Source organism: Macaca mulatta, chromosome 20 (genome assembly GCF_049350105.2).
Source record: "Macaca mulatta isolate MMU2019108-1 chromosome 20, T2T-MMU8v2.0, whole genome shotgun sequence".
Classification (NCBI taxonomy): domain Eukaryota; kingdom Metazoa; phylum Chordata; class Mammalia; order Primates; family Cercopithecidae; genus Macaca; species Macaca mulatta.
In genome coordinates this window covers 10,020,437-10,039,010 of record NC_133425.1, presented here as the reverse complement: position 1 = coordinate 10,039,010, position 18,574 = coordinate 10,020,437, and the positions used below count along the sequence as shown (strand labels likewise).

General features: G+C 46.5%; 2 protein-coding genes across 12 annotated transcripts in view; one reads left to right on the top strand and one right to left on the bottom strand.

Moving 5' to 3' along the window:
- The window catches only part of PMM2 (phosphomannomutase 2), a 45,426-nt gene that overhangs the window by 21,476 nt on the left and 5,376 nt on the right, over nt 1–18,574 (bottom strand). For 2 of the 11 annotated variants that reach the window (XM_077983858.1, XM_077983861.1), the window contains exons 1-7: nt 14,442–14,571; nt 13,882–14,040; nt 13,054–13,168; nt 10,208–10,319; nt 7,313–7,389; nt 5,422–5,513; nt 406–505 (exon numbers count right to left, since the gene is read on the bottom strand). In XM_077983858.1, the coding sequence (XP_077839984.1) occupies nt 406–505; nt 5,422–5,513; nt 7,313–7,389; nt 10,208–10,304 (366 nt within the window). In that variant the 5' untranslated portion in view covers nt 10,305–10,319; nt 13,054–13,168; nt 13,882–14,040; nt 14,442–14,571. 11 annotated transcript variants of the gene reach the window in all.
- TMEM186 (transmembrane protein 186) lies at nt 14,751–17,210 on the top strand. The gene is made up of 2 exons (XM_001103641.5): nt 14,751–14,778; nt 15,805–17,210. The coding sequence occupies exons 1-2, from the start codon at nt 14,776–14,778 to the stop codon at nt 16,441–16,443; spliced, it is 642 nt and encodes a 213-aa protein (XP_001103641.2). The 5' UTR covers nt 14,751–14,775; the 3' UTR covers nt 16,444–17,210.

Below are 18,574 nucleotides of genomic sequence, written 5' to 3'. Positions count from 1 at the left end.
CACACTTTTAACTACTAGCCACCAAGGTATGAATATCTTATTTATTTATTTGTTTAGTTTTTGAGATGGGGGTCTCACTCTGTTGCCCAGGCTGGAGTGCAGTGGCATGATCACAGCTCACAGCAGCTTCAACCTCCCAGGCTCGAGTGATCCTCTCACCTCAGCCAAACAAATAGCCGGAACCACAGGTGTGTGCCACCATGCCCGGCTAATTTTTTTTTTTTATTATTTGTAGAGATGAGGTCTCACTATGTTGCCCAGGCTGGTCTTGAACTCCTGGGCTCAAGTGATCCTCCTGCCTTGGCCTCCCAAAGTGTTAGGATTACAGGCATGAACCACCACACGGGGCCATATCTTATTTCCATAAACCCAGCCATTCACCAAAGATATTTCAGAAAGACTTACTTTATCGAGTTCATAGAACTCAATGCGTTCTTCTTGGCTGCAGCTTCTTCCAATTGGCGACACGTTTAACATCCCATTCCGGAATTCAATGAAAGTACCCCTGGGAATGAAAGAGTGACAGAGGTTCCCCAAAACACATTATTTATTTGGGAAACATCATAAACAGCCTAAAATCTTGGGAAATTCTAAAAAGCAGAGGCCAGTGTGGTCAATGTTTCTCAGCTCTGTGCTGTGTAATACGGTAGCCATGAACTACTGTGACTAATGAGACCTGAAATGTGGCTAACATGAATTGAGATTAGATTTGAAAGACTTAGTATGAAAAAGGAATGGAGTCACATCAGTCATGTTGTATACTGACTTTGTGTCAAAATGGTCATATTTTGAGCCTGGATGACACGGCGAAACTCTGTCTCTACAAAAAATACAAAAATCAGCCAGGCATGGTGATGCGTGCCTATAATCCCGCTACTCAGGAGGCTGAGGCAGGAGGATTCCATGAGCCTGGGAGGTAGGGGTTGTAGTGAGCTGAGATCACATCACTGCACTCCAGTCTGGGTGACAGAGTGAGACCCTGTCTCAAAAAAAAAAAAAAAAAAAGGGTCATATTTTAGATATATCAGGCATCTCACCTTTTCCTTTTCATTCTTTCAAAATGTGGCTACAGAAAATTTAAAATTATACATAGCTCACTTTCTGTTTCTGCTGCACAGTGCTGCTATAGGGCAGATAATTTTATGGTTAATACAGAGCTATGAAAATGATTTCCAGCACTGGCAACAGCAGTCGTTTCCCTGAGGAGTCTGAAAATACATGTACCAGACATCTATCTTGCTACTGAGCTTCTGAACAGACTGATAGTACCAAGCAAAGCTACACAAAAAAAGGCTCTGAGAATTGTCCAACGAGCCTCAGTAATAACTGAGGAAATTCAATTTACCCATTAGCAGACAGCTCCTAAATGTTTGATTTGATCACATAAAATGAGAAAGTAACATTAGTTTAGTCACTTCAAATGAAGATGTTTAACAATGTTCTTTTGGCTGGGTGCGGTAGCTCATGCCTATAACCCCAGTACTTTGGGAGGCCAAGGTGGGTGGATGGCTTGAGCTCAGGAGTTTCAGACCAGCCTGGGCAACATGGCGAAACTCCGTTTCTACAAAAAATACAAAAATTAGCTGGGCATGGTGGCGCACCCCTGTATTCCCAGCTACTTGAGAGACTGAGGTAGGAGGATTGCTTGAGCCTGGGCAGTGGAGGCTGCAGTGAGCCAAGATCGCACCATTGCGCTACAGCCTGGGCAACAGAGGGAGACCCCGTCTCAAAAAACAAACACACACATACAAAATAAAAAACAAAAAACAAAAAGATGATTTTTTCCACTGTTTCCACTATGAGTCTGAAAACAGTTTCTCTGGCTCACGCCTGTAATCCTAGCACTTTGGGAGGCTGAGGTGGGTGGATTCCTTGAGGCCAGGAGTTCAAGACCAGCCTGGCCAACATGATGAAACCCTGTCTCCACTAAAAATACAAAAATTAGCTGGACCTGGTGGTGCATGCCTGTAGTCCCAGCTACTTGAGAGGCTGAGACAGGAGGATCACTTGAACCCGTGAGGTGGAGGCTGCAGTGAGCTGAAAGCGCACCACTGCACTCCAGCCTGGTGACAAAGACTCTGTCTCAAAAAAAACAAAACAAACAAACAAAAAAAAACCCCACAACCAAAAAAAGAAAACCACCCAGTTTCTTAAAAGTTCAGATAACTTGTAAACGAGACATCATTCTGCCCAACGAAATTTAAGCATTCTCTGACAAACTACGCAGTGAAAAGTGTCTTCCAGTTCTAAACGCTGATGCCTGGGAATCCTACGAAACATTTTCCCTGATCTTTTTTTTACTATTTTAATCTCACAGATCTGTTCTCCAGGCACTGGCCATCGGAAATACCGAGAGGCCGCATGCCATGTGCAGGGTTGACGACCTAATCCCATGTCAGTGTGGCTCTGGGCACCTCTCCAAGCCTCCTCTTACTCACCTACAGAAAGGCTAATAGCACGTGCTCTGGTCACCTCCAAAGGGCCTTGTTAAAATCAACGTGCCAGTTATGTAAAGGTACTCTGTAAACTGGGAAGCAATGAATACTTATCAAAGTAAAAACAGCAAAACCTCCATCAGCTGGATCCTCTCCCCTGTTGTGCTCAACTTTCAGAGAAACAGGCAAATTATGTAACAAAATATGCAAGCCTAAACATCTCTCTCAAAAATCCCATGTCCAGGCCATCCCGGAGTTGGTGGAGGCCCAGCCTGTCCTCTACCACTTCTGTATGAGCACTGAGGCACTAGGGGACTGGTGACCATGCCCCGGGTGACCCTAGGGCTATGGGTCCTAATGATCAGAAAAACAGCTCCATTATTTCCCCCCTACTCAAGGACATTCTTCTTCTCATTTTCAAGGCACAGAGAGAAGCTGATGCAGTTTAGAAAGCCTTCCCCAAAACAAGGATGAAGGTGGATTACCAAGCAATCAGTTCCTCCCTAAAGACCTGGGCTCTCTGAAGTCTCACTGCATCTGCCTGGCCATCGTGGGATATGTAGTTAGTGTTGTCAGGCAAATGTGGACAAATGTGGGTCAAGGTGGGTCTCAGCTCTGCCTCCTGGATTCACCAAATCTCTTCTACTATTCTGGAATTATGGCTCTCCACATGCCTCTCCCTTGCTAAATGATATACTCTTTGAGGACAGGATTATGCCTTTTATTAATTTTAATCCTCCCTTAGCACTCGGTCCAGAGTAAAAACGGAACTGACCTGGGATATTTGTCTATTTTATCTTTTTGCCAAGGAAAATTTCTAACACACACAAAACTAAACAGAATAGGACGAGTCCTCACATGCCCATTACCCAGCTGCAACAGTAACCAAGTCCGGGTCCAGCCTGTCTCATGCAGGTCTCCTCTTGGGCTAAGGGACATTCCTGCACTCTGGAAGGAGGTGCTGAGCAGGAGGCGCTCAGGTTACGAATCCTAATAGTGTGGAGCAGCCTCTGAAGTACAGCCTGCACTGAAATCGAATTGCCACTTAAACCGTGTTTCGACCCTGATGATTAAGGTGTTACACAGTAAGTACTGAAAACTGGGAAGGCCGGGCACAGTGGCTCACGCCTGTAATCCCAGCACTTTGGGAGGCCGAGGTGGCTGGATCACCTGAGGTCCGGAGTTCAAGACCAACCTGGCCAACACGGTGAAAACCTGTCTCTACTAAAAATATAAAAATTAGCCAGGCCTGGTGGTGGGCGCCTGTCATGCCAGCTACTCGGGAGGCTGAGACATGAGAATAGCTTGAACCCGGGAGGCGAAGGTTGTAGTGAGCCAAGATCGCGCCATTGCTCCCCAGCCTGGGCAACAGAGCGAGAAAGAAAACTGGGGGTAAAAATGAGAAGGATTTCAAAGAAATCACCTGCAACCTCACCATCAAGAAATAGCCACAGTTAACATTTGGGTCTATTTCCTGCCAGTCTTTTCACTGTGGGCATTTATGTTCATCGTTATTAGTATTACTATTATTTTAAAAATGGAATTGAGACAACTGTACCCATGGCAGAAGGTAGGTCCCCAAACCAAACATTTATGAAAGCCAGGGGCGGTGGCTAATGCCTGTAATCCCAACATTTTGGGAGACTGAGGTGGAAGGATCGCCTGAGGCCAGGAGTTGCAGACCAGCCTGGACAATGTGGCAAGACCCTGTCTCTACAGAAAATTAAAAAATTAGCCAGGCACGGTAGCATGTGCCTGTAGTCCCAGCTACTCAGGAGGCTGAGGTAGGAGGATCACTTGAGCCAAAGAGGTTGAGGCTGCAGTGAGCTATGATCATGCCACTGCACTCCAGCCTGGGCAACAGTGCGAGATGCTCTCTCTCAAAAACACACAAACAAAAAACAAAAAAAAAGCCTATAGAGTCAGAAAATGAGAGAAGCAGTCTGTGAAAGACTGGAACAAAGGTCCGTGGGTCAGGTGGCAGTTGCTCAGGTGGCACCCGCCGGGGGGGAACTGGGAGCTGGAATAGCCAGGTCTCACATTTGCCAACAGAAGCCAGAAATCCAGATGTGTAAAACATAAAATTAGGCTGGGTGTAGTGGCTCACGCCTGTGATACCAGCAATTTGGGAGGCTGAGGCAGATGGATCAGTTGAGGTCAGGAGTTCAATACCAGCCTGGCCAACACAATGAAACACCATCTCTACTAAAAATGCAAAAAAAAAAAAAAAAAAAAATTAGCTGGGCATGGTGGTACGTGCCCGTAATCCCAGCTACTCCAGAGGCTGAGGCAGAATTGCTTGAACCTGGGAGGCAGAGGTTGCAGTGAGCCGAGATCCTACCACTGCACTCCAGCCTGGGCCACAGAGTGAGACTCCGTCTCAAAAATAAATACATAAATAAATTTTAAAAAGTAAAATCAGACTTTTACATGATGGCAATTAATCCAGATTTTCTTTAACACTGCAGGCCAACCAGATTTGGGTTTTACATGGATCTGGCCCGAAGGCTTCCTGTCTGAGACTTCCCAATCCAGGGTTTCTGTTGCTTTTTGTACACGCTGCTTCACTGCTGTTTCCTCTCACTGACAGCCTTTGAAAGCATATGGGCTTCAATGGCTGTATAAATTTCCATCATGTGGACAAGCCATCATTTACATAATCACTCTTGTACTGTTGGCTTTGTGGACTGTTTCCAATTATTCGTTACTAAGTGCTGGGATTCGGATTTAAATTCGCTGGCCCATGGTGGCTACTGAACCCTGCTGTGAACCAGCAGCACCAGGGCAGTCAGAGAAAACGTGGATTTCCAAGCTCGACTCTCAGGCTTTCTGAATCACAACTGTCAAGGGGCAGGCTAGATATCAGACTTTGTTTTTACAACTCTTTAGGTGATTTTATAATCCTATTTGGAGAATGCCCACATTAACCCACCATATGACACTACGTCATGTTCCAGCGATGCCTCTTCGTTACAAGAGAACCCACCTCTTCTTCGGGAGTTTAACTTTCGCAATGTAGCTCAGACAGTAGTTGATTAAATCTTGGATTAGGGCCTCACCCAGATGACTTTGAATATTCTAGATGAAGAAAATACTTGAGTTATTTGATTCAGCAGGAGCATTTTCAAAACAGCTTTATAGCAAACCCAGGGTCTTCAGCCACTATTGTTGAAAATCAGTAGGCTGATACAGCAGTGATGGTGACATGCCTCACTGCCTGTTTAATTTCTTCTCTTATTTCTCTGGTCAAAAACATTAGGCAAGCCAGAAAGGCTTTGGTCAAAAGCATTTGCTGCTTCATTACCCAAGATTTTTGTACTCATTATTGTTCAAATGCTTCCTGTAAGGCCCAAAGAGCTTACTGCTGCCACTTTTATTCAATTAAAATATCGCCAGATATTGACAGAAAATATATTTGTTTCACTTCAGCATTCTCTTACGTCTGAACAGAATGATCTTACTACTACTAAGAGCCACATAGTACCTCTTAAAAATGCTAATAGTGGCCAGGTGTGGCAGCTAACACCTGTAATCCCAGCACGTTGGGAGGCTGACGTAGGTGGATCACTTTAAGTCATGAGCTTGAGACAAGCCTGGCAAACATGGTGAAACTCTGTCTCTACTAAAAATACAAAAATGAGCCAGCCATGCTGGTGGATGCCTTTAATCCCAGTTACTTGGGAAGCTGAGGCTGAAGAATCATTTGAACCCAAGAAGTTACAGGGAGCCAGGACTGAGTCACTGCACTCCAGCCTGGGCAACAGAGTGAGATTCTGTCACAAAAAAAGAAAAAAAGAAAAAAAAAAAAAAAACAGGCCAGGCGCGGTGGCTCAAGCCTGTAATCCCAGCACTTTGGGAGGCCGAGACGGGCGGATCACGAGGTCAGGAGATCGAGACCATCCTGGCGAACACGGTGAAACCCCGTCTCTACTAAAAAATACAAAAAATTAGCCGGGCGCGGTGGTGGGCGCCTGTAGTCCCAGCTACTCGGGAGGCTGAGGCAGGAGAATGGCGTAAACCCGGGAGGCGGAGCTTGCAGCGAGCTGAGATCCGGCCACTGCACTCCAGCCTGGGCGACAGAGCAAGACTCCGTCTCCAAAAAAAAAAAAAAAAAAAAAAAAAAACCCAACGCTTATAATGAGGCAACCTGCTCTAGGTTTATCATCACAGAAATGTTATTAATAGATTTAAAGCCAGGCATGGTGGCATGTCCCTGTAGTTCCTGCTACTTGGGAGGCTAAGGCAGAGGATCACCTGTGCCCAGGAAGTCTAGGCTACTAGGATTGCACCACTGCACTCCAGCCTGGTTAACACAGCATGACCCCATCTTCTTAAAAAAAAAAAAGAAAGAAAACGTTGGGTGTGGTGGCTCATGCCTGTAATCCCAGCACTTTGGGAGGCTGACGTGGGAGGATCACTTGAGGTCAGGAGTTGGAGATCAGCCTGGTCAACATGGTGAAACCCTGTCTCTACTAAAAATATACAAATATTAGCTGGGTGTGGTGGCGTGTGCCTGTAATCCCAGCTATGCGGGAGGCTGAGGCATAAGAATTGCTTGAACCAGGGAGGCAGAGGTTGCAGTGAGCTGAGATCGTGCCACTGCACTCCAGCTCCAGTCTGGGTGATGAGCAAGACTCCGTCTCAAAAACAAACAAACAGAACAAAACAAGAAAAGAAATACTATATTTAAAAAGTATAAAAATTTAGTTATTTAGAATAGGAATAGTCACATGGTTCAAAATTCAAAACAAAAAGAATACAGAGTAAAGATTCATTTCTACCCCTGTTTCTCATCTTCCCAGAGGCATTCAATGTGAAATGCCCTTTTAGAAAACACTTTTAATAGTATATAGTAATTCGGATACTCAAGAACCTACCTGTTTACACAAGAGCTTCCCATCTTTGTATGCTACCAAGCCATTTTCTGGAAACACATAATCGTATTTTTCAACCACTACAATCAAAACCAAAAAAACACTTAGAATGCAAAGGATCAAAACCCGTGTTTCTATTCCTTGATTAACAATGACCACTAATAAAACCGCTAAACTCCAGCAAGGACTGTGAGAGACCATCTCATCTTACAGACTAAGAGAAGAGTATGGAAAAACCTTCCTTGTTTTTTTTTTTTAATGGCTCTTTTTGGTTACATATTTAAACGATGACTGGGCAGGAGATTAGAGACTTGGTGACAGGTAATCTTACGTCCCTGACTTTAGCCTGACTGTCTGTAAAGGAAGATGCTGGTCCACGATGCTGATGGTTTGCCAGCAGCAACCAGGGCAGTGAGTGAAAGTGCAGATTTCCAAGCTACGCTCTCCGGCTTCCTGAATCAGAATTGCTGAGGGACAGGCCAAATATATTTTTAAAAAGCTCTTTGGGCTGGGTGCCGTGTGGCTCACGCCTGTAATCCCAGCACTTTGGGAGACTGAAGCGGGTGGATCATGAGGTCAGGAGTTCCAGACCAGTCTGGCCAACATAGTGAAATCCCATCTCTACTAAAAATACAAAAAATTAGCCGGGCATGGTGGCAGGTGCCTGTAATCGCAGCTACTCGGGAGGCTGAGGTAGGAGAATTGCTTGACCCTGGGAAGCGGAGGTTGCAGTGAGCTGAGATCGCGCCACTAAACTCCAGCCTGGGCGACAGTGCAAGACTCCATCTAATGTCAAAAAAAAAAAAAAAAAAAAGCCCTAAAAGACCTCTGGTGGCCAGGCACAGTGATTCACGCCTGTAATCCCAGCACTTTGGGAGGCCGAGGTGGGCAGACCACCTGAGGTCGGGAGTTCAAGACCAGCCTGGCCAACAGGGTGAAACCCCATCTCTACTAAAAATACAAAACTTAGCTGGGCGTGCTGGTGGGCGCCTGTAGTCCCAGCTACTTGGGAGGCTGAGGCTGAGGCACAAGAATCACTTGAACGCAGGAGGCAGAGGTTACAGTGATCCAAGATTGCACCACTGCACTCCAGCCTGGGCCGGAGAACAAGACTCTGACTCACAACAAAACAAAGCACTCTTTGGTGATTCTTATAATCAGTCTGGTTTGGAAACTATCCATGCTGTCAACCTTAATGGAGGGATTCTCAAACTTCAGGTACCTGTTAAAATGCAGATCCCCTATGTGTTGGGTGGGGCCCCCACACTCCTATTCTAATAAGCTTCCCAGGAGATTCTGATACAGGTGGGCCTTCACCTGTCTTTTAGCTGGTGAATGTTTTGATTCTATTGTTGCATGTCTCTGAAAGGTGCAGACACTACGCTACCCTACACAAAACTTCCCTGAGCAAGTGGTTAAATACACAACTAGACGCAGAAAGGGTGATCATGAGGAGGTAACAGGATTTTCAGGGCTTCATGATCCCCAGTATGTGGTTTATAGCATTTCTAAGTAGGAGACCAACCAGGAAAATGAAGTGGAAGTGCAAGAGTTTCTAAAGGCATTGCGGAGATTACTCTTCTAGTAATGGGGATCCAATAAATACAGGCTACACAGATTTGGACTGTAAGATATTACATCTCTGAGAACAGTAGTTCTCAAATGGGGGTGATTTTACACACAGGTCATTTGGCAATGTCTGGAGACACTTCCGGTTGTCAGAGCCGTATGTGTGCGTGTGTGTATGCTGTGGGCATCTAGTGGGTAGAGGCCTGGGATGTCGCTAAATACCCTACAATGCACAGACGGCCTTCATAATGGAGAACTAACTGGTCCAAAATATCAATAGTGTGAAGGTTGAGAAATCTTGCTCTAGAGAAGCTGGTTTCAAGATGTGAGGACTCTGGGGACAATAGGAGTTAAAAGAACAATCAATTCATCCACCTCTCCACTTACATTTCTTTTTTCTTTTTTTTCCCAAGACGGAGTTTCGCTCTTATTGCCCAGGCTGGAGTGCAATGGTGCGATCTCGGCTCACTGCAACCTCTGCCTCCTGGGTTCAAGCAGTTCTCCTGCCTTGGCCTCCGGAGTAGCTAGGCACAGGCACCCACCACCACGCCCAGCTAATTTTTTGTATTTTTAGTAGAGACGGGGTTTGATCATGTTGGCCAGGCTGGTCTCAAACTCCTGGCTTCAGGTGACCCACCCGCCTCAGCCTCCCCAAGTACTGGGATTACAGGCGTGAGCCACCACGCCTGGCATCCACTTACAATTTCTTACAGGCCAGGAGGCCCTGGGGCTATGCAGATGAATAACTCATACTCCTGCTCTTCAAAAACATATAATCGGATAGTTTACAATAATTACAGAATGCTACATTACCAGGGTTATACACTAGAATCTCTCGGAGGTACTTACTAAAATAGGATTCCCAGGCTCCACAGACCTATCAAGTCAGAATCTCCAGTGAAGGGGTCAAAAACCTCTCTGGTTTTTTGGGGTCCTGTGCTGGAGATTCTGTTCCAGTGATGGGGAGGTGAGGGGGGCTGTCAGAGGGACAATTTGAAGACCAGCCTGACTGGGGCTAGAAGGGCAGTGAACGGGTACAAGCAAGAAGTATTCCAGGCAGAGAGATTACTATGTCCAAAGACACAGCCACTGACCTTTCTAGGTGAATCTACTCACACATCTGAGTACCCAGTTCTCCATCAGTAACTCCAGAAATTTACTGGATTAAAAGCAGAGGAAAAATAAGGGCCAAGAAAATGTTTCCCAAACAAGGAAGCAGAAAGTCTGCCATATGGGGATAAGGTTTTAGGGCAGCCTATGATACTTGGCAATAATATCCTCATAAGAAGTTAATCTTTTACTAGATGTAATTAGCAACCTCTCATTTACCATCATTTCCCAGTTGCTCCTGCACTTTCTCAAAGTCCGAACCGCCTACCACTCCGATTTTGATCTTCTGCCTCAATTTTTGCAGGAAGTCATCCATTTCTTTGGTAATTTTCTAAATTTCAAGAAGGAAAATACAACACTCATAAGCCAAAAAATAATCAGGAGACTAAAACTCTAAGGGTAACACAAGTACACAAATCTTATTTTCTTGTTTAAAAATTAAAGAAAAAAATTGTTTTTGACATAGGGTCTCACTTGTCACCCAAGCTGGAGTGCAGTGGCATGGTCATAGCTCACCGCAGCCTCGACCTCGACCAGGGCTCTGGTTATCCTCCTACCTCAGCCTCCTGAGTAGATGGAACCACAGTTATGCGCCAGCACACCTGGCTAATTTTTTTATATTCTGTAGAGACGAAGTTTTGAGGCCAGTCTGGAACTCCTGGGTTCAGGAGATCCACCAGCCTTGGTCTCCTAAAGTGCTGACATTACAGGCATAAGCCAGGCCTATAAGCCTTATTTTCATACATGCCAATTAAGTTACCAGCTCTCTACACAGTTCAAATATTTTAGTTGTAATTGGGAGGGAGGCATCTTTACCAGAATAAACTTAAGTGTTATTTTTACCACATTTTAAACACAGGTAATATGTTAGTAGCTGTTGTGCACTGTGCTAGCTAATTTTTTACGCATTTATATACCCATCTATGGGCACATATACAAATAGGTCTTATTTTTGAAACATAAATGGAATCATTCTATGTCCTTTGCAGCAACTTCGCTTTCTCAGCAACTTCGCTTTTTCAGCATGATGTATTCCTTTTAAATGCTACACTATACTCCATCTATGGATTTAAGTTGTTGATTTTAAAACAAAATAACATAATGAAATTAAAGAGGAAGCTCAGGGCCAGGCATGGCGGCTCACGCCTGTAATCCCAGCACTTTGGGAGACCGAGGCCGGTGGATCACCTGAGGTCAGAGTTCGAGACCAGCCTGGCCCACATGGCGAAACCCCATCTCTACTAAAAATACAAAAATTAGCCGGGTGTGGTGGCACGCGCCTGTAGTCCCAGGTACTCGGGAGGTTGATGCAGGAGAATCACTTGAACCTGGCAGGCGCAGGCTGCAGTGAGCCGAGATCGTGCCCCTGCACTCCAGCCTGGGTGATAGAGCGAGACTTCGTCTTGATAAATAAATAAATAAATAAATAAATAAATAGGAGAAGCTTAGAACTGATTTATTGCAATTACTCAAAACAAAAAAAATTGGAAAAGAGTAAGATGACTAGATTTTTTAGTCTCTTCTAAAAGCAAAGCTCCTATCTAGAAAGAGTGGTCTTAGTGGTATGACTTTATGGTAAATTCCAAACTGTGTGATAATTTTTAAAAAGTTATAAACTAAGATGAAAAACAGCCCTACATCAAGACACATCACAATGTATTTTTACAAGTCTTATAACTCAGTACTTTGAGCAATCTTAGTTGAACATTTACACTGAATGTCTATTTTTTTTTTGTGACACGAAGTTGCGCTCTGTCGCCCAGGCTGGAGTGCAGTGGTGTGGTCTTGGCTCACTGCAACCTCCATTTCCTGGGTTCAAGCGATTCTCCTGTCTCAGTCTCCCAGGTAACCAGGACTACAGGCGCCCGCCATCACGCTCAGCTAATTTTTTGTATTTTTATTAGAGACAGGGTTTCACCATGTTGGCCAGGCTGGTCTCGAACTCCTGACCTCAAGTGATCCGCCCGCCTCAGCCTCCCAAAGTGCTGGGATTATAGGCGTTAGCTACCGCGCCCGGCTGAATGTCTTTTTTTTGAGACAGAGTCTCGCTGTGTCTCCCAGGCTGGAGTGCAGTGTCGCCATCTCCACTCACTGCAAGCTCCGCCCCCCGGTTTCACGTCATTCTCCTGCCTCAGCATCCCGTGTAGCTGGGACTACAGGCTAATTTTTTGTATTTTTAGTAGAGACGGGGTTTCACAGCATGAGCCAGGATGGTCTCGATCTCCTGACCTCGTGATCCGCCCGCGGCCTTCCAAAGTGCTGGGATTACAGGCGTGAGCCACCGCGCCTGGCCCTGAATATCTTTTTTAAAAAGTTACTAGAAATTTAGAAAATACAAAAAACCATTTAATTCACCGTCAGTATATAAACACTTGGAGTTCAATGATTTTTCTTTAAAAAATTTTTTTAGAGTAACACATGAATCTGATTAAAATAAAACTGCATAGAAGGGCTTGTAATAGAGTGCAATCTTTTCTACTCTCACAGTGGAATTTGAACCTATTAGACAAAATCTAGAACTGCAGGAGTGGCCCTTAAGAGTCAGAACGCAGTGGCTCATGCCTGTAATCCCGGAACTTTGGGAGGCTGAGGCAGGTGGATCACAAAGTCCGGAGATGGAGACCATCCTGGCCAACATGGTGAAACCCTGTCTCTACTGAAAATACAAAAATTAGCCAGGCGTGGTGGCGGGCGCCTTAAGTCCCAGCTACTCAGGTGCCTGAGGCAGGAGAATCGCTTGAACCTGGGAGGCGGAGGTTGCAGTGAACTGAGATTGCACCACTACACTCTAGCCTGGCGACAGAGTGAGACTCTGTCTCAAAAAAAAAAAAAAAAAAAAGAAGAGTCAGAACTGTGAAAATCAGATCAGAAGCACTTTCCTGAATGGCATACCTAGTAACTAGGACAGCTTCCACCTTAGCACAGATAGGAAATGGCAAACTTGACAGGAACCAATGTCCTGAGGCTCAGGGGCTTGTACCAGGTCGGCTGTGTGAAACTGAGGAGGTTAGTTCTTCACTGAGTGTGTTTCCTTATGTTTAAAAAGGTAATAACAACTATCCTACCTGGAAAGAAAGATGAAGGAAGGTTGAGAGGGTCCAGCGAAATCATGAAAAAGGGTTGGCAATGTAAACCCTAGACCGCTATGGCCCACAGACCACACTGGGCAGCTGTTTGTTTCTGTAACAAATAAATACAGTTTTACCGGTACACAGCCACTCTGTGTTTACATAGGGTTTATGGCTGGTTTTGTACTAAAGTTCAGTGGCTACTATAGACCATATGGTCTGCAAAGACAAAAGTATATGCTATATGGCCCTTTACAAAAAATGAATTGGGGACCGGAGTATTAGACCACTATGGGCTTTTAACAACCCCAAGTGTGTGATAGCTGAATTTCAGAATCAGAAAAAGCCTTTGAAGAACTTGGGAGTTGAGTGTCATCACTAGGTAGATCAAACCTGTGGCTGACAAGGGCAAAATGATACGTCTAAGGTCACACGCATTTCACGTGGCTTTCTGGAGCACACCATTGTTACCACCAAGCGAAGACTACGAGGGGTGAGGATATTAGTTGAGGATAGTGAGACCATTGGGGTCCACTCTCAAGTTGAAATGGCCGGTTGTCAGTGGCCAATTTCTGAAAAGGGGACAGGAAAGCCTCATCTCAAGGCTGATAGTGACTGAAACTTATCTGTGCCTGTAGCAGCAAAATCTGGAAGTGGAAAGCAAGTTTCGAAAGGCCCAAAGAGGCTCTCAGCGGGCAGCCTGTAATAACCTAGGGCTCCTCCATCTTCCTAGTCCACTGCAGGGGCTGGAGATGGGTGTGGTGGAGGTGGTTACTATTTACTGAGGCCTAGTGTGCTGTGTGCAACATACTTTCAAGAACTTACACAATCTCATTTGATCCTCACAGTCACCATATGGAACACGTAATATCCCCATTTAAAGCTGTAGATGCTGAGGCTCAGAAAGGTTAATGACTTGCTCAAGGTCACACAGCTGTGAAGAGGTGAAGATGAGACTCCACTAGGTCGATTTCACCTGGAAACCTGTTTTTAATATAATGACTCACGGCACAGCCCATTGGTTACAGGATTGAGGCCGGCAAACAGCTGATAAGGGGCACACAGCTGATGTCGGGTTCAAATCCTGGTCCATCGGTCCCGAGGACTAGCGGTGAGTCCAGATTGCATTTTCCAACCAAGCATAAGTTTCCTTCTCTTAAGAGTTCTTCAGCCCCGTCTCATCTTTCCAAGCATCAGAGCTCTTGAAGAGCTGGTTAGGGCCTCCCTCTCATCCCTCCAGGGCACCTAGAATAGGGTCCAGCCCCCGTGAGGACGCAGGCGGTCCTTAGCCAGCCCTTGGCGCCGACCCTGGGTAGTCGATAGCTCCAACTGGGAACAGCACGGACTCTGAGTCGGCTGCCACCAGCCCGCCGGGCGCCACTTACCTGCCGCGGGGCGGTGAGGGTCCCATCCACGTCGAAGAGGCAGAGCGCTGGGCCAGGAGCTGCCATGTCCCCAGCGTCTAACCGCACCTCGCAAGACTCATTGGCATCAGGAACTCGGCCCGGAACTTCCGAGTTCGGCCCCCGAGCCGCAGGGCACGTCGGGAAGAGGAGGAGACTCCGTTCCCACAACGCCTGGGACTAGCGCCAGCCACGATTCCTGGACCGCAAATCCCAGGGTGCAACGCGGATCACGCCCGCCTTGTACATTCGAGCATGCGCTCTTAGAGGTTCCGGGGGCCGGTGGGACTTACTTCCGGCAGCAGGCTGTGGAGCCATGGTAAGGAGGCTGGTGGCGATCCTTGAGGGGGTGATGCTCTTTGGGGGTCGGTCGGGGTCAGAGCTGGGGCAGGCAGGCACGACGCCTGAGTTTCGGACCTGAAGAATCCGTGGGAGGAAGCTCTGGCGTGGGTTACCATTCGCCATTCCCGGGCTTTCTCTGCCCTCCTTGCGTCACGTGCTCACAGTAGTAATAGCTAAAACTCGCCGAGCTCTCACAGCGCATCAGGTACTAAGTTGAGGGCTTTGAAACCATCTTCTCGTTCACTGTGTTCTGAGTCCCCATTTTGAAAGCCGAAGAAACCGAAGCTCAGGGGTGTGGAGTGATTTGCTCAAGAATCCACAGGTAGTGACTGATGGAGCCAGAATTGGAACCAGAGCTTTTACTGCTTCACTACCCACCTAATAATATGTTTGTGCTACGTGTAGGGGCCTCCCTGCCTCGCTCCTCCTCCTCCTCGTTGTTTCCCCTTCCCCTGACTAGGTTAAGGGAAAGCAGCAGTTCCCTCCAGCACCCAAGATAACGTAAACAGAATTAGAAAGTTTGTTGGGATAACTATCTCACAGATTTGTTGCTTGAGTTCCCCACTAAGACATTGATTATTCAGTTTCCTGCTTGGGGAAATGTTCACACCCCCTTGTGGATCCATTGTCCAGCCCAGAGTTGGGACTCCCTAGATATGTTTTGAATTATTGATGGCCGCACCTCCTTTCTTGTATTTCTTTGGAATTGCCTGATGGAAGGAGGACTCTGCTGCACTCACTGACTGTGTGTTCTTTGGTAAATATCTTACCCTCTCTGGGCTTAGTTTCCCTAGTGGTAAAGTGGAAATAGTGATAACTATCTTAGATAGCTGTTGTGATGCCCACATGAGATAACATCTGGCTTTACCCTTCCCTCCTCTGGCAATAATGGTGACCTTGCAGGATTGGCAGAAGCCTTGGAGTATGGTGCTTTGCAGATGTTCACCGTGTGATTAATGTGGTTGAATTCCATGAGAGAAATCGTCTACTGTCTCCCTTTCAGGCTGCCCTTCTCCGAGTTGTGCCTAGATTTCGGGGAAAAGCTGCGTGGGAAAGGCCTCTCCATGGGTTGTGGTGCTGCAGTGGGCAGGAGGATCCTAAGAGGTGGGTGGGGAGCAGGTCACCCACCTCGAAGGAGAAACCACCAAACCAAGAGACTGAGAAATTCTGGATGTTTTACCGTTTTGATGCCATCAGAATCTTTGGGTTCCTGTCTCGACTGAAGTTGGCACAGACTGCCCTGACAGTGGTAGTTTTGCCACCAGCCTGTTACTGGTATTCCCAGGGCCTCCTGACTCTCAACACCGTGTGCCTGATGAGTGGGATATCGGGCTTTGCCCTGACCATGCTGTGCTGGATGAGCTATTTCTTTCGGAGACTGGTTGGTATCCTGTATCTGAATGAGTCTGGCACCATGCTGCGGGTGGCCCATCTGAGCTTCTGGGGCTGGCGGCAGGACACATACTGTCCCCTGGCAGATGTGATTCCCCTGACAGAAACCAAGGACCAGCCTCAGGAGATGTTCATGCGTATCCAGCGGTACAGCGGGAAACAGACCTTCTACGTCACCCTGCGCTATGGACACATCCTGGACAGAGAGCGTTTCACGCAGGTGTTTGGGAGACATCAGATGTTCAAGTAAACAACTGGGGCCTGGACCTCTGGGTAACCCTGGGTCACCTGGATTGACAGGAAGGCTGAGGGTGTGGGCACAGCTGAAGAAAGGGGATTGGGTACTTGGAGACTTTGCCTGGGCCCCTGGGAACATGTGTTTTGTGATGAAGAAATTCACAAGGCAAGAGCTGGTGTCCAGGTTTAGGAAAAAGGCTCTAAGCAAGTTCTTACAGCACTCGTGTGTGACATTCAGTCAGATAACGGCCAGAAGTTTTTGTTAAGAGCCAGTTCTTAGAAGAACCTATGCCAGGGTCACCCAGACAGTCCATTGGTGTGAAATTGAAAGGCAAAGAGGTGTGGTGGGGGAGCATAGGATTTGGAGTCAGAAGTCTCAGTTCTGTCACTTGTCCTGGGGTGGGTTATTGAGTCTCTTTGAACCTTGGTTTTCACATCTGTAAAATGGAAAGCCCTGCTTGTTTCGTGGGATGGATGTGGGAATAAATGTCAAACGTGTGGCAGACTCAGCAGCCTAGAGCAGATAGCATTAAGCATTTGGTCAGAGGTTTTGGCATGGAGAAAGGCTTCGAGCAGTCAGCAGGGACTTCCAGAGCCCTGTGCTGTGCCCCTCACACATCCAGCAGCAGAAAGGTCTGCCAGGATGTTAACTACACATCGATGAGCAGCGATGTCGTCCAAGTGAGCACGAAACCCCATTTGAGATTTGTTCACCACGCTGAGATCTAGAGGCTCTTGCTTTGGATGGCCCTGCAGTGTAATAAAGCCTAATGGACCGTATGCTGGTACGTTCTTTTATAAACTAAAGCCAGTTATATGCATTGCCCTGCATAATTAATAATACATGTTCATTATGCAATTTGTAACACAGTAAAGAGGAAGGAAGGCATGATCTTTATTATTTTGCCACTCGAAAGTCAATAAGAATGTTTTATTGCCGGGCGCGGTGGCTCACACCTGTAATCCCAGCACTTTGGGAGGCTGAGGCGGGTGGATCACGAGGTCAGGAGATCGAGACCATCCTGGCTAATGGTGAAACCCCGTCTCCACTAAAAAATACAAAAAAAAATTAGCCGAGTGTAGTGGCAGGCACCTGTAGTCCCAGCTACTCGGGAGGCTGAGGCCGGAGAATGGCATGAACCTGGGAGGCGGAGCTTGCAATGAGCCGAGATCGCGCCACTGCACTCCATCCTGGGCGACAGAGCGAGACTCCCTCTCAAAACAAAACAAAACAAAAAATAATAATGTTTTATTGTGTAGCCTTCCATTTTTCTTTCTTTTTTTTTTTTTGTGAATTTGTTTTTATTGGGGAACAGGGCACAGGGTGGAAGATGTCACCTTGGGCTATGGTGTGTCCCACCTCCCAGAGAATGTCCATTTGCATTCTAATCTTCCTGGGATGCTTTATGGAACTTTTTCTTCTTCTTGGAGCTGCTCTTGCCAGCTGCCTCTTCAGGCCCACTGCTGACTGGCTCCTCTTTGGAGAATTTCCTCTTTTTCTTGGAGCCACGCCTTCCATTTTTCTTAACCGTACCAAGATACACCTAAAATTTATCCTTTTACTCATATTTAAGAGTGTAATTCAGGGACATTAAGTATATTAACAGTGTCGTACAGGCTGGGCGCAGTGCCTCACGCCTGTAATGCCAGCACTTTGGGAGGCTGAGGCGTGTGGATCACTTGAAGTCAAGAGTTCAAGACCAGTCTGGCCAACATGGCGAAACCCTGTCTCTACTAAAAGTACAAAAATTACCTGGGCATGGTGGTGGGCACTTGTATTCCCAGCGACTAGAGAAGCTTGAACCCGGGAGGCAGAGGTTGCAGTGAGCTGAGATCACGCCACTGCATTCCAGCCTGGGCGACAGAGCAAGACTATCTCAAAAACAAACAGAACAGAACATGTTGTACAACCGTCACCACCATCCATTTCCAGAATGTTGTCATTAACCCAAATAGAACTAAGATACCTATTGAACAATAATTTCCTTCTTTTTCCAGCCCTTGGCCACCACTAATCTGCTTTCTGTCCCTCTGGATCCGCCTATTCTGGATATTTCATATAAATGGAATCATATAATATGTGACCTTTTGTATCTGGCCTTTTTTTGGAGATGGAATCTCCCTATGTTTCCCAGACTCGAGAG